The 16,112-nt window shown below is 46.2% G+C and overlaps 1 protein-coding gene across 1 annotated transcript; it reads left to right on the top strand.

The window, feature by feature from the left end:
* The first annotated feature begins 5,882 nt into the window (after nt 1–5,882).
* RPL37A (ribosomal protein L37a) lies at nt 5,883–12,527 on the top strand. Its single transcript, XM_084643954.1, has 4 exons — nt 5,883–6,048; nt 7,605–7,733; nt 10,507–10,589; nt 12,367–12,527. Exons 1-4 carry the CDS (start codon nt 6,046–6,048, stop codon nt 12,428–12,430), a joined length of 279 nt encoding a protein of 92 aa, XP_084500080.1. The 5' UTR covers nt 5,883–6,045; the 3' UTR covers nt 12,431–12,527.
* The last annotated feature ends 3,585 nt before the right edge of the window (nt 12,528–16,112 follow it).

Genomic DNA, 16,112 nt, shown 5'->3' with positions numbered 1-16,112 from the left:
CGAATACAGACTAACACGGCTGCTACTCTGAAACCAGATCATAGGGTTTCTCTGAATTCCTGTTTGAACTTCAGCATCTCTTTTAGAAAAATATCCAAACTCAACTGAAAAACTTCCACTGATGGAGAGTCCACCACAAACCTTGGTAAATTGTCTAACTTCAGCTTTCAGCCATTGAACCTTGTTATACTTTTTGTCTGCTAGATTGAAGAGCCCATTATTATCAAATTTGTGTTCCCCATGTAGGTACATAGTAGGGATGTAAAATATTAACCGGTTAACCAATAAGTTAATATATTGCAGTTAACGTTTAAAACAGATTGGTAAAATAATTTTGTGACATTTTCCATCCCTATTTGCGCTGTCATTCCCCCAACCCCACATCTGAGCACACCACGTGCACTAACAAATCTGCCTCTTCCCTATCCACATCCCACTCCCCCCTCAGCGGCAGCACCCAGGGCAGGATGAGCTGAGCTGCCCTTGCACGGCGATGGCTCGGGAGCCTGGAACAGTGGTGACTGGGGGCGGACGGAACACGGTGTGCTCTCAGGCTATCAACGCTGGCTCCCAGGGCTGGGTGCCTCGCTCCCCACCAGGAGCCTGCACAGGTACCCCCACCAGGCACATCCCCTTCCCCACAGATACGAACCCACTGCCTGGGGAGCAGTCACTGCCCCCCACTGCCTTGGCCCCCTGTGAGACCCCTTGCCCCACCAGGAGACTCTACTGAGCTCCGGACATTGTCCAGACTCCTACCATGCGGGCAGCTGCTCAGGGTCCAGGTGGTCCCTGACTGCTGCTGCTGGGTGCAGGCATGGTGGGCTGAGGGGGCGGGTGGTGCTGAGCACTAAGTCCGGCTGCTACTAGGTGGGTCTCACCGCCTCCTGGACCTTGGGGTGGCCAGGGAGCTGGGCAGCAAGGGGGATGTGACCAGAACTAGCCAAAGTCTCGCGATGCACCGAGGGAGACTGGATCACGTGACAGAGGAGACTGGTGTCCCCATGACACCTCCTAGCCCCAGACAGGTTCTCCCCTTCACCTTAACACTCCCAGATCACGTGATGGTCTCTCCCTCCCCCACCACCTCCCATCGCCATGACAGTGCGCAGAACGGGGTGTTGACAGGGTACCAACTAGGGATGTAAAATATTTAACAGTTAACTGATATTTTAATAGTTTCAATAGGTACCTTCAGTGGGTACATCCCTAATACACATAGACTGTGATTAAGTCACCCTTTAGGCTTCTCTTTGTTAAACTAACAGGTTGAGCTCTTGGAGTCTATCACTATAGGGCATGTCTTCTAATCTTTTAATCATTCTCATGGCTCTTCTCTGACCCCTCTCCAATGTATCAACATCCTTCTTGAATTGTGGAAACCAGAACTGGACACAGTATTCCTGCAATGGTTGCTCTAGTGTCAAATACTGAGGTAATATAATCCTGACTCCTACTTGAGATTCCCCTGTTTATGCATCCAAGGACCACATTAGTCCTTTTGCCAACAGCTTTGCACTGGGAACTCTTGCTCATCTGATTATCCACCCGGATGCCCAAGTCCTTTTCAGAGTCACTGCTTCCTAGGATAGAGTCCCCCAGCCTGTAAATATGGCCTGTGTGTTTTTTTTGGGGGGGAGAGGGGGGTTGGTGAGGGGGGAGAAGAGGGAGGCTAGCAGGGGAGAAAACTCATTGTTTGCTTGCACCCAGTTTATGAGATGATCCAGATCACTATCATTACTTAATTAAAACAAATAGGATTATCCTATTATGAGTATTGACAGAACTCAAGGGCGCTGGTGTTGGTTTTTTTCTTTTGTTGCTGATTTTTATGTTAGAGAGAAATTCCATGTTAATTTCCCAGTTATTTGTGGGGTGCTTTCTGAGCTGCAGGGACTCATTTTTGATCAGAGCGAGGGACACTGGGGTCTTATGCCTGTTTGCCTTTATACAGATTTGATGATCAATGGGTGCAAAGAATGTTTTTTAATAATCTGGTTTTGAGGAAAAGGGAGGGGTAAGATGAGTTGTTATAAATTATCATTGACTTTTTGTCTCTTAAAACTGCAAGTTTGCTGTTCCCTTTTTATTGTTCTAGTATCTACTGTGTTCTTTGATTTTCTTAAAAATAAAACTAGCTAACCACTCTATCCATTTTCTTTTTATGGGCTCTTCGGATATGAAGTCAGAAATCTGCATTCTGTGGCTAAATCTCCAATCCAATAAAATCCATGGTGATATAGATCAATTTTACTGCCTGGATATTTGCTGTATCCCTGCATGAATACATTTCTACAGTATTTTCCAAATGATGGATCGTTCCAACTCAAGCTGAAAATAAATTCCGTTTTGTGAGTTGGAAGGCTTTAGATAACCCTATTATCACAGGACAGATTTACAGAATTAAGCTGCGTAAGACTAAAAAGAATGACGGAATGCTTTGTGTGGGACTCAAACTCAGTGAGGGAAGGTAATTCTGAAAGAGTGTCATAGGTAGCTTTGCAGCAATTGAACCCTGTGATTGTCGGCGGGGTAGCATGGAAGCAGAACTTCACTTCTGTGATACTAGTTGCATATACTTATTTTTTTTTCCCCTTACCTTTTGTTAGGTTAAGAAAGAGAATATTTAAACATCTTTTCATCAACTATACTTGCTGTAAATGTTATATCCTGTACTCTGAACTCCACCTAGATTTAGATTATAGTTGTATAATTAGGCTAAATTTATTCACGATGTAACATCATTGCTGGAATGAACCCATCTCCTGTCTTATGAAAGGAGACTCAGGGAGCTTGGCTTGTTTAGCCTAACTAAAAGAAGGTTGAGGGGAGATATGATTGCTCTCTATAAATATATCAGAGGGATAAATACCAGAGAGGGAGAGGAATTATTTAAACTCAGTACCAATGTGGACACAAGAACAAATGGATATAAACTGGCCACTAGGAAATTTAGATTAGAAATTAGACGAAGGTTTCTAACCATCAGAGGAGTGAAGTTTTGGAATAGCCTTCCGAGGGAAGTAGTGGGGGCAAAAGATCTATCTTGCTTTAAGATTAAACTCGATAAGTTTATGGAGGAGATGGTATGATGGGATAACATGGTTTTGGTAATTAAATATTCATGGTAAATAGGCCCAATGGCCTGTGATGGGTTTTTAGATGGGTAAGATCCAAGTTACCTGGGAAAGAATTTTCTGTAGTATCTGGCTGATGAATCTTGCCCATATGCTCAGGGTTTAGCTGATCGCCATATTTGGGGTCGGGAAGGAATTTTCCTCCAGGGCAGATTGGAAGGCCCTGGAGGTTTTTCGCCTTCCTCTGTAGCATGGGGCACGGGTCACTTGCTGGAGGATTCTCTGCTCCTTGAGGTCTTCAAACTACAATTTGGGGACTTCAATAACACAGATATAGGTGTGAGGTCTTTTTTAGGAGTGGTGGGTGAAATTCTGTGGCCTGCATTGTGCAGGAGGTCAGACTAGATGATCATAATGGTCCCTTCTGGCCTAAATATCTATGAATCTATGAATCTGTTGAATGGTCTTATTTGAAGTCTATTGTTCACCTTTTCCTTTTGTTCTTTCTTAATAGCCTATCATCCATCCTCTTGTTTTCCATGCATATAGCTAATCTCCTGTATAAATAGGATCTGATGCATCAGAGGAGCCTCAGACCTGCTGGCTGCACAGGTTAACCCATACATCATACAGCTAATCCTGCACTTGTGTGGAAGGAGGCTGATAACCTTAGGTTTGGTGTTGGATCACCCCTTATTTTTTCTTGCATAAATATTATTGGTCATAAAATTATTCAGCCCTTTTTAAAAAGCCAGTTGTAGTCTTTGACCCTTTCGCTTCTATGATAGTGAGGGCCACAGCTTGCCTGCATGTGAAGCAATACAGGAGGATCTAAGCCCTCCTGTTTCAGGGCATAAGCTAACCTCGAACTAATAGGAGTAGGTTATTTCATCGTTGTCCATTGTGGGTGTTCTTGTACTTTCCTCTGCAACATTGGATATTGGCCACAGTCAATTAAAATATGAGATTAGGTGGATAAGTGGCATGCTCTACTATTGTAATTCCCCTCTTCCTAGAACTGAAGGGCACAATTAGGTCTGGTATATTGTTGCACATTACTGTACTATTACTATATTCTTTCTGAGTTTTCCTTCTACTGGTCTTTGCCTTGAATTTCTCAAAATTCCCTGCTTCCTCACGACTGATATTGCTACTGTTTTGTAGGAGCAGAGAAGCTGGCTAGATACGTGTACCTAACGCTTGGCTTCTATGGAGGACGCTAGTGCTCACGTGTCCTTCCCCCATCCACCCCATTCCCCCAGTGTGCTGTTATTAAACCATCACAGGTGGGCCTCCCCCACTATAGAACCACAATATTCAGCAATGGATTCTACATAGGGACTTTCTTTGTAAATAAATACAGTTCCAGTGATTCCACCAAATATTGTATTTTTGTTGCTTGCCTAGTGTGTGTAGGTGAGGTAGGGTTGTCAGGTGTCTGGTTTTCGACCAGAATGCCCAGTCAAAAAGGGACGCTGGTGGTTCCGACCGCTAAAAGTCCGGTCGCCAGTGCAGCGGGACTAAGGCAGACTCCCTGCCTCCAAGTGGCTCCTGGAAGCAGCCAGCATGTTCGGCTCATAGGTGCAGGAGCGGCCACAGGGACTCTGCCTGCTGCCCCTGCCCCGACTCCACAGCTCCCATTGGCCGGGAACCATGGCCAACGGGAGCTGCAGGGGTGGCGCCTATGGGCAGCGGGCAGAGCCCCCTGGCCCTTCCGCCTAGGAGCTGGACATGCTGGCCACTTCTAGGAGCTGCCTGAAGTAACAGGCCCCCGGCTGGAGCCTGCACCCCCAAGAAACTACCCCAGCCCTAAGCCCCCTCCCACACCCTGAATCCCTCATTTGTGGCCCCACCCCAGAGCCTGCACCACCTCCCATACCGCAACCCCCTGCACAAGCCCTGAGCCCCCTCCTGCACCCTGAACCCCTCATTTCTGCCCCCCCAGAGCCCGCATCCCCTCCCACACCAGCCCTGAGCCCCCTCCCGCACCCTGAGCCCCGCATTTCTGCCCCCCAGAGTCTGCACCCCCTCCCACACCCCAACCCCCCTGCACAAGCCCTGAGCCCCCTCCCGCACCCTGAACCCCTCATTTCTGCCCCCCCAGAGCCCGCACCCCCTCCCACACCCCAACCCCCCTGCACAAGCCCTGAGCCCCCTCCCGCACCCTGAACCCCTCATTTCTGCCCCCCCCGAGCCCGCACCCCCTCCCACACCCCAACCCCCCTGCACAAGCCCTGAGCCCCCTCCCGCACCCTGAACCCCTCATTTCTGCCCCCCCAGAACCCGCACCCCCCAACCCCCCTGCACAAGCCCTGAGCCCCCTCCTGCACCCTGAACCCCTCATTTCTGCCCCCCCAGAACCCGCACCCCCCAACCCCCCTGCACAAGCCCTGAGCCCCCTCCCGCACCCTGAACCCCTCATTTCTGCCCCCCCAGAGCCCACACCCCCTCCCACACCCCAACCCCCCTGCACAAGCCCTGAGCCCCCTCCCGCACCCTGAACCCCTCATTTCTGCCCCCCCAGAGCCCGCACCCCCTCCCACACCCCAACCCCCCTGCACAAGCCCTGAGCCCCCTCCCGCACCCTGAACCCCTCATTTCTGCCCCCCCCAGAGCCCGCACCCCCTCCCACACCCCAACCCCCCTGCACAAGCCCTGAGCCCCCTCCCGCACCCTGAACCCCTCATTTCTGCCCCCTCCCCCAGAGCCCGCACCCCCTCCCACACCAGCCCTGAGCCCCTCATTTCTGGCCCCACCGTCCCTCATCCTCTCCCAGGCGCTATCTCTGCTGCAGAGACTCACAGGGTGCAGCAAAGGCGACGATAGAGTCCCACCTCCCGAGTGCAGACTGTCCCGCTCCGAGTCCCGTCCTCTCTGTGGTTTGAGCCCTCCTTCCTTCCGGCGAGGGCCATGCTATCGCGCATGCGCAGGAACTAGCTCCTTCTCTGCGTCCAGGCCCGGCGGGAAGATGGTGAGTGTCGCTGAGCGGCCCGCCGGCTTCCTTCTCCCCGCTCAATCCGCCGCCATCCGCCCTGCTGGCCGCCTGGCCCGCGCCGGCGGAGGCCGGAGCTGGTGCCGCGGGGCCTGCGCTCCCCGGGCCGCTGGCTATTGGCGGGGGGCAGCTCGAGCCTGATTACCCTGGGTGGGAGCGGGCGGTGGGACAGAGCCGGGGGCCTTGCAGGGAGCGGGCCTCTAGTCGGGGCTGGGGGGGGGGCAGCCGGGCCTTGAAGGGGGAGGGGCAGGGGTGAGACCCGGGCGGGGGGGGGAGGGGAGAGCAAGTCTTGGAGGGGGGGGCGGGTGCTTTCCTTTAACTGCAGGCCCATGCGGGGCTGGGGGTGTTCCCTGTCCCCCCACCCCATTGCTAGGCGGTTCCCCTCTGCTGGAATCGGGGTGGCGGGTGGTTAAGCCTGCAGCGGTGTGTTTCTCCAAGCCTGGCTGGCCGGTGATCAGGGTGGCCTGGGGGGGGACGGGGACGACGGGACGCGACGCTGAGAGCCGGGAAACAGGGGGTGCTGCTTCCCGCTTTGCTGTTGGCTCATTTGTATTGCGCTCTGGCCGTGAGCTTCCCAAGGTACAAGGCACTGCTCTCGAGGCTGTTCCCTTTCTGTGGGGTTTAGGGTCTGGAAGAGGGGCAGAAACAGGTAGCCTTGGGAGAGCTAGGGGAGAGAATAACATTCCTCTCTCCATATTCTGATTTCCACCCATGTTCTGTGGGCCTCGTAGAGGAAAAGAGGGTCGGTCTCCAGGAGAGATTTGAATGAGAGAGCTTGGGGCCTGATGTACTAAGGTTTGGGATGTCATGCTGAGCCCAGGGGCAGTAAAAATGGCATAAGACTGTTGCAGAAGGCAATAACGTGGGAATCAAAGCTAGCATGATTGCATTGATGAGGAATGGGTGTAGAGAGAGAGGAGACCTCAGATGTGGGTAAGGGCTTGAAGTTTAAACTTGAGATGATGGGTAGTGGTAAGGCTAGTCAACCCTCACTTGCTATGTGAATTTGAGCAAGTCATTTAATCTTTGTCTCGTTTTCTCCCTGTTTCTGACTTGGGGATAAAAGTACTTAGTTTTGCAAGACTTGATTTGTTTGTCACTGTGATCCTGAGAATATCTGGTGAAAGGCCCTGTAGATATGCAATGATGAAATCCTCATTTAGGCCGCAGTCCTGTCTATGACTGCATTCAAGTACACTGATGTGCCTGTACGCAGTCATTGCACATTTGTGATCCTGAAAACACTATAAACCAGAGCAGTACTCATGGAGCTGTGGCTATGGAATAATTTGTATAGGCTTGAATTTCCAAAATATTGGACAAATTTTAATTAGCTGCAGTGCAGTGCAACTTTATTTTATACAGGATTTTGGTGGAAACTATAGTTTAAAAAATACTGTTACATAATTAATGAAAATAGATTCAAGCGGTATGCAAATAACTTTGCTTTAATTCTTTGGCTGCTGTTAAGTAAACTGCTAAACGGTCTCTGATTTTAATTAAGCGAATGTATATGGTGATTTATATCCTGACAGGCTAAGCGCACCAAGAAAGTTGGGATTGTGGGTAAATATGGTACCCGTTATGGTGCTTCCCTCAGGAAAATGGTAAAGAAAATTGAAATTAGCCAGCATGCCAAGTATACCTGCTCCTTCTGTGGCAAGGTAAGAGCCCTCTCTGATTCACCCCCAGCAAGTTCTCAAAGTCTTACAGTGAATGAAATTTACAAATGGGACTGCTGCTTCGAATTAGGAAGCAGAGAAATATATAACAGGTTAATTACTGTCTGCCTAAGCATGGTTTGAATAATCCACAACTTTCAGAGGTGTGAGGTTATACCTTGCAAAATCCCTCCCTCTCCTTCTTTTTTCATATTACCTCAAAATAAAAGATTTACCACATTTCAAGTTACATATTTTGCTGGTAATTCAGTTAATGTGGTCTCAAGTGGTTTTCACTACACTAAATGGTGATGCTAATGGGCAGAAAATGTTAGGCATCAAATAAAGGGTCATAAGGTAAAATTATACGCTTTTCATGTATCACTGGTTATTAAAACATGGTATTAATTTGTTTTGCCCAATAATTGTCAAGTTTTTCCAATCTGGATCTCTTGAGTGAGACTGCCAGTTGTGTGCATTATATATTTTGGGGAGGAGGCATGAAACCATCTAACTGATCTTTACTGCTTGGGGAATTCTGCTCCAAAAAATTAAAAGTTCTGCACAGATTATATTGTGTTATTTTGACAATAAAATATGCAGAATTTTGTAGAATTTGAAAATAATCACACTAGTTCCAGTTACTTTTGGTCGTTTATTTCAAAATACCTGTCAGCAAGTATGTCTGTAACAATACAAACAACAAAAAATATTCAGGAAATGTTTTCTAACAAATAGATTCCTTACTAGGCATTTTAATACAGAACTCTGAGTAATAATTCATTTAAACTACAATACAGAACCAAATTTCCCGCACCCCTCGGAAGCAGTGCAAAGACTTGGGGGATTCAGGGTAATGGAGGAGCTGAGGGACAGGGAAGTAATTGCTGGGAAGGAGTTTGGGTGTGAACATGGAGGGTTGTTGGGTATGGGTGGGAAAAGTATGGAACAGGTGTTTTGCAGGGAGAGGGGAGGGATTGTTAGGGAGCTTCCACCATGCAGACCCTGGCTGACCCCTAGCCTTTCCCATTCAGTCAGGCACGTGTCCCTGCACCCATGTGTCCCTTCACCCCCAATCAGATACCCCTCCCCCCATCCACAGGTGGCCCTGCACCCCCTCCCCCCATCCCCATGTGTCTCTGTGTCCCCACTCAGCCACCCCCCATCCATATGTGGTCCAGCTCCCCCATCCCCATGTGTCTCTGTGTCCCCACTCAGCCACCCCCCATCCATATGTGGTCCAGCTCCCCCATCCCCATGTGGCCCTGCACCTCCTTCTCCCCTTTGGTCCTGTGCCTCCTCACCCATTCGGCCCTTGGCCCAGCATGCCCTCCCGCACTAGCCCTTATGAGCCCCTGACTGACTCCCCCTCACCCTCCCAGCAGCCCCATGCTGTTTGTCTCATCATGTCTCCTGACCTGGCCCAACAGGCGCTGTGAAGAAGACTGGCTCTTTCTCATCCCTAGCTGCTGGGAGCTGCTGCTCTGTTCCAGTGCCAAAGCGCCCTCCAGTTAGCAAAAGGCGTAACTGCATCAACTTTCCAGCAGAAGCTTTTTTCTGTGCAAAAAAATTAAAAATATGCACGGCTCATTAATTATGCACATGCAATGGCATAGAATTACCCCCAGGAGTAGATCTTGTATGTGACAAAAAAGTTTTGAATTCAGGTCTCAGAAATTTGAAAGGCCACTCACTCTTTGACCTAGTAATTTAGCCAGAATTTTCAGATTCAGATGCCTGCAGTTAAAGCGGCCTCATATTCAGATGTGCTGAGCACCCATGCTTACTAATGATTTCTACCTTTAATGGCTGACTATGGATTTAGGTACTGAGCTATAGGTACCCAAGCTTAAGTGTTGGACTTTAAAAGCTAATAGAAAGCTGAGGTCATTCTTTGTGTGAACTTAGTGCTTATGAAATGTGCCCGTTTGATAGCTTTGAAGGCATTGAATAGATACCGCATGGGAGCTGCAAGCTGTCCCACCAATACGTTTCAGAATTCACCTGGAGGAAGCAGTTCTAAGAGCGAGAGCAGTTTAGTATCCCAGACCCATTCAATCTTGTTTTTTTTTGTTGAGACTCCAATAAAGGTTCCAGTTACAGTAGTGGCTTTTTATGATGTAGGTATCTGTCCATTCAGAGTTGGATTGATACTGGAGCACTTTTCCTACATTGTAGGCTTGTATATCAGTTAAAGCTAAAATAGTTTTACAACCATATGAGCAGAACACAATATTAGAACAGCTTTCTTAAGCTAAAACAACTTGTAGAGTAAATGACTAGCTATAGGTTTCAGAGTAACAGCCGTGTTAGTCTGTATTCGCAAAAAGAAAAGAGTATTTGTGGCACCTTAGAGACTAACCAATTTATTTGAGCATAAGCTTTCGTGAGCTACAGCTCACTTCATCGGATGCTATAGATATAGTTATCACTGTTATAAATACTATATAAAAAAAACCCCTGCAGCTGTTTTTTTCCCCCAAACAGAGAAATAAAGCAGAGGAGCTGAACTGGCTTTAGTTTCTATCTGCCTGAGTAAATGCCATTACCGAAGTTCTTTGGCCTTTGTCAAGAGACCTGTGGAAAGTCTGATGTCTTCATGTTTCTTCTGGCCCTGGTTGCAGATGTTGCTGTTGTGAAAACCTTGACGTTTATATCGTAGTTCCATTGTGGTGTTTTTGGAGCAATGTTCAAAGGTCATGTGTTTTTACTGAACACAGATGTCTAGATTTCTTGGTTTCTTCAACTGAAAGTATGTAAATACTTTGTGTTACAGACCAAGATGAAGAGGAAAGCTGTAGGTATCTGGCATTGTGGATCCTGTATGAAGACAGTAGCTGGTGGTGCCTGGACCTATAAGTAAGGAAACAAATAATAACTGGCTCTGTTGTCTGGTAGTTGAAGCAAAGTTCAACATTTTTGTTGCTTTTCTGATGACTGCCGCTTATTTAAGCAGGTCTCTTCCTTGAGCTAGCTATACTGGAACCCAGGCTTTTCCCCTGCGTGGTTACAGTTAGTTCAGAGTATGAGAAGTTCATATTCTGTTCAGCATGTAATTAGCTCGCTTTTGTGACTATTGAATCTTGTCTGTTGTGCTGCTCTTTCCCCACTTCTGTTAAGTCCCCCTGGAGTTCCTCACGGTCTTCTCTGGTCTTAACAAAACAAAGTTATTTGAGTCTAGTTAGTTAAAAAATATTGGAAGCCCTGGAATTTCAATTAAGTTTAAACTTAAAAGAAATCCTAACATCTGAAAGTATGATAATACATAGTTTAAGGTCCCCATACCATCTTAATTCTGCCCCAGTCTTAACACCAGCCTTTCATATGGAGGTCCTAAGAATTTCAGACTGGCTGTCTCTGGCATAGTGTTCATATCACTGCCATCCTTCCTTCCCTTCATTATCTGCAGCCATGGGAGCAAAAGATTTAAATACTGAGAATGTTGCAGTATGTTGTACGTATACGTATGTTTGACACCAGTTATAAGTAGGATCTAAATGTTCATGAACAGGGCCTTTTATTCACTGAGAGTTGTATAAATGATGGCAAACAGTCTCAATGATGTAGCATGATGCCTTCCTCATGGTATTTCTTCAATCAGGATTTTTAAATTAGGAACCTTCTGGGGCTGTGCGTACTGCCTGAGTTTTGAGTTCCCCAACCACTGTATGATCAAGGCTTTGTCTACATACAGGTTTTATACCAGTATTTAACTATTGGTAGAAATATCACACCATTAATCAAAATAATAAATTGTCACAGCCTGTGCAGTGGAGGTGCCTTACCCATATGGCTTATACTCCTTCCCTACAAAGATAGCTGTACAGTTCTCGGGTATAAAGCACATTTGCACCGTTACAACTGCATACACACTTGTGATGTTTTACTGCTTTAACTATAGCAGTATAGTTAAAGTGGTTCAACTTTTGTGTAGACATGACCTTAATACAGAGGTCCCCAAACTGTGGGGCGCAACCCCTAATGGGATGTGGAGGAATGTTTGGCTGGGCGAGGAGGGAGCACCATCCAGCTCCGCTCTGACCCAGCTGCCAACCCATCCCCAGCTGTGGCCCCAGCCTCAGTGCCCTTACCCTGTCTATGTCCCCCTCTCCCAGAGCCACAGTCCTTGCTTTGGGGCAAGGGCAGGAGAGCAGACAGAAGTAAGGGAGGGATGCAAGGTAAAAAGTTTGGAGACCACTGCCTTAGAACAAAATATTAGGTTTCTTACTTTTTCCCTTTTTGGCATCGCTGCAGGGCAGAGTTCAGATTATTTGGTTGTTTTAACTGTACACTTCATACCTGAACATGTTTGGATTTTTTAAATTTAAACTCAGACTCCTCAAATTCAGAATTATTAGTGCTTTGGGGGAGCTAGGACCACCGATGCTAAAATGCGATAATTCTTTAGTTATTGTATGATGTCGCCAGAGCACAGTTCATGTTGAGATACAAGAAATATAGGTGCGTACACCTCAGACTCGGATCTGCGTTCTCAGGTTCATGAGATACTAAAGTGGATTTGGACTAAGATATAACCGCTTCACTTCAGCTGATAAACCAAGTTCACAGGGACTGCAATTGATGAGCGTTGCTGGTTGCTTCAGTGTAGGAGTCACACTGTGGTTTTTTCTTCCAGCACCACCTCTGCAGTGACAGTCAAATCTGCCATCAGAAGACTGAAGGAATTGAAAGACCAGTAGAAGCTTCTGCCTGTTACCATGATTCATACCTTCCTTCTCCAGTGTCTGAAAATCTCTACCATTCCTTTGTCAATAAAAAGGGTGTAGTGGAATGGAATCCTTTTTTCTCTTCTGTACAAAATCATATCTGGCTTGCCACGCTATGAATGTGAATCTGCTTAGCTGTAGACTATATTATGGAGGCACTGATAGCAAATGCTGTATCTATTTGTTATGGTCATGGATAGGTCATTCTTAGGTTTCAGAGTAACAGCCGTGTTAGTCTGTATTCGCAAAAAGAAAAGGAGTACTTGTGGCACCTTAGAGACTAACCAATTTATTTGATCATAAGCTTTCGTGAGCTACCGCTCTCTTCATCGGATGCATACTGTGGAAAGTGTAGAAGATCTTTTTATACACACAAAGCATGAAAAAATGGGTATTTACCACTACAAAAGGTTTTCTCTCCCCCCACCCCACTCTCCTGCTGGTAATAGCTTATCTAAAGTGATCACTCTCCTTACAATGTGTATGATAATCAAGTTGGGCCATTTCCAGATTAGCTGTTACCAGCAGGAGAGTGGGGTGGGGGGAGAGAAAACCTTTTGTAGTGGTAAATACCCATTTTTTCATGCTTTGTGTGTATAAAAAGATCTTCTACACTTTCCACAGTATGCATCCGATGAAGAGAGCGGTAGCTCACGAAAGCTTATGATCAAATAAATTGGTTAGTCTCTAAGGAGCCAAAAGTACTTTCCACAGTATGCATCCGATGAAGTGAGCTGTAGCTCACGAAAGCTTATGCTCAAATAAATTGGTTAGTTTCTAAGGTGCCACAGGTACTCCTTTTTAGGTCATTCTTAATGACACTAACATCAGAAGTAGCTCAATCAATCAGCACCATTCCACTCCGGTTAATTTGCGTGCTGCAGTTCTATTAGTTGAACGAATCAGTGTGTTGTACATCTTTTTATAAGAGGTCTAAAGAAAAGCCTAGGCAGGTTCTAATGGGATACCATGGCAGTTGTGACATAGCAGTAATCAGTAACTTGTCTCTCTGGGGAAATCTTAAATGGGAGGGGAGAGAAGGGGCAGATCTCAAATGCTGTGGGCATCTGAATGTAGGTTCTGTGTCTCCGCCCCCACCCAGCTGTTGCTTTTTTTAGCAGGGGCAGGGGGAGGCTCATTCCATAGCACAGAGGGGGAACGAGCCCTGTTGACAGAATCCTTCTGGAGTTCGAGTGGGGATTGAAATCGTGACGAGCAGCTGTCCTCCCTCTGGATCCCACTGACAGTGGGCTACTGCTGCTCATGCTGTGTCCTTTTCTATGTGAATGTCTCCAGTATTGGCCACCTGGTGCCTTTCTATTTGGGCTGCCGTTCCTGGTTGACAGTAGGTCCCTGTGAGCTGCTGTACTCAGATGTCAAAATGTTAGTCAAATCTTCCCAAATCCTATAAATAGCTATAATGAAAATTAAATACAAAAAGTTTCATGCTAAGCCAGTTCAAAGATCCATCTTCCTAGCAAGGAAAACAAAGTTCTGGTTTCTAGAGCCAAGAAGAGTCACTTCAAAATGATTTCTTTCTGGATTATCAGACTTTAACGTTTTGGTACCTGGGGCTAGCTGTCACATGTGTTTGAACCATCTTTCAGTCACCACTAATAGACTGGATACCTGCACCATCCCTCTATTTCTGTGGGCATACAAATAAGGAAATGATTATCTGATGAAACCAAGGTGCTTCTAGTCACACAGGACAATCACTCTACTGTTTTTGTGTAATTTTGAAGAGGTGTTTCTTTCCCAGTGTGAGGTTACCTTGTGAACGTAGTCCCAAAGACTTCATTGTGTAACCGTGACTCCTGGGGCTGCAGTTCAGGAGTCTGAGACAGCCAGTCTCCTTACAGAGCAGTGGTCCAGATGGAGACAGTGCCCCAAGGGTTTGGAGAATTAAATTCAGATACAGTGGAACCTCAGAGTTACAAACTGACTGGTCAAATACACACTGCATTTAGAACTGGAAGTATGCAACCAGGCTGCAGCAGAGGCCTCCAAAAAGCAACGGCGGCTGGGGGGAAGGAAAGTGTAAAAAAAGATTTGACAAACTGTTTCGGTGCTTGTTTCATTTAAATTAAGATGGTTAAAAGAGGCATTTTTCTTCTGCATAATAAAGTTTAAAAGCTGTATTAAATCAATGTTAAGTTGCAAAGTTTTGAAGGAACAACCATAACGTTTTGTTCAGAGTTACAAACAACCTCTGTTCCCCAGTGCTTTGTAATTCTGAAGTTCTACTGTACTTTTAATAGATTTTTAACACCCAAAGAAATATGTATGATGGGGGCTAATTTAGCTACAACTAATCAGGAGAGAGATCTTGGAGTCATCATGGATAGTTCTCTGAAGACTTCCACGCAGTGTGCAGCGGCAGTCAAAAAAGCAAACAGGATGTTAGGAATCATTAAAAAAGGGATAGAGAATAAGATGGAGAATATCTTATTGCCCTTATTTAAATCCATGGTTGGCCCACATCTTGAATACTGCATACAGATGTCTCATCTCAAAAAAGATATACTGGCATTAGAAAAGGTTCAGAAGGCAACTAAAATGATTAGGGGTTTGGAACGGATTAAAGAGACTAGGACTTTTCAGCTTGGAAAAGAGGAGACAAAGGGAATATGATAGAGGTAAAAAAGTGAATAAGGAAAAGTTATTTACTTGTTCCCATAATATAAGAACTAGGGGCCACCAAATGAAATTAATGGGCAGCAGGTTTAAAACAAAAGGAAGTTCTTCACACAGTGCACCTTCAACCTGTGGAACTCCTTGCCTGACGAGGTTGTGAAGGCTAGGACTATAACCGGGTTTAAAAGAGAACTAGATAAATTCATATAGGTTAAGTCCATTAATGGCTGTTAACCAGGATGGGTAAGGAATGGTGTCACTAGCCTTTGTTTGTCAAAGGGTGGAGATGGATTGCAGGAGAGAGATCACTTGATCATTACCTGTTAGGTTCACTCCCTCTGGGGCACCTGGCATTGGCCTCTGTCGGGAGACAGGATACTTGGGCTGGATGGACCTTTGGTCTGACCTAGTATGGCCGTTCTTATATTATGATTAGGTATGCTGGAGTTCAGCATAACAGGCCAGAGAATGGCACCCAGTAACTCCTGCATCAAGCCTGTAACTTTTTGTTGAGCTAGAGCATATCTCATAGAAAGACAGCTTTAGAAAAAGTTGCTTACGAAACACCTAATGCTGCCTGGTATCGTCAGAGTCAGACAACCTCTTCTGTTGTTTACCTGCCTCAGAAAAATGTTGCACAAGGATTTCCTTTCAAGTTTTGCCTGACTTGTTTTCAGCAAGCCAGATGAACCGATGGATATCTATTGCTGTATGTGTAACCTTTAAATTAGCCTATAGTGTCTACAGAGTGTATAATTTAAACTAACCACAAAGCTTACATCTTCATTTTGACTGTTCTGTAGCAGAATAAAGCACTTGAAAGGAGAAGAAGGAAAAAAAACAACAAAAAAACCTCTTTTCCCCTGCGCCCCCCCCCTTATAGCTCATGCCCCCATTGAGAAATGCAAATCCTGTCACAATTTAGGCCCCAGCAAAGATTCTTGGATGAGTCTGTCAGCTTAGCCCTGACCTGCTCTCTGATAACAAGGTAGCTTAAACCCCACTATCTTATCTATGT

The sequence above is a fragment of the Lepidochelys olivacea genome (assembly GCF_965140295.1).
Source record: "Lepidochelys olivacea isolate rLepOli2 genome assembly, chromosome: 11".
NCBI lineage: Eukaryota > Metazoa > Chordata > Testudines > Cheloniidae > Lepidochelys > Lepidochelys olivacea.
This window is presented reverse-complemented; position numbering and strand designations above follow the sequence as displayed.

What these genes read in the sequence shown, in the direction of transcription:
- RPL37A (XM_084643954.1), top strand. An exon ending in CCTGCTCCTTCTGTGGCAAG is followed by an intron (nt 7,734 to 10,506) that starts GTAAGAGCCCTC and finishes TTTGTGTTACAG; the next exon opens with ACCAAGATGAAGAGGAAAGC. An exon ending in GGTGGTGCCTGGACCTATAA is followed by an intron (nt 10,590 to 12,366) that starts GTAAGGAAACAA and finishes TTTTTCTTCCAG; the next exon opens with CACCACCTCTGCAGTGACAG.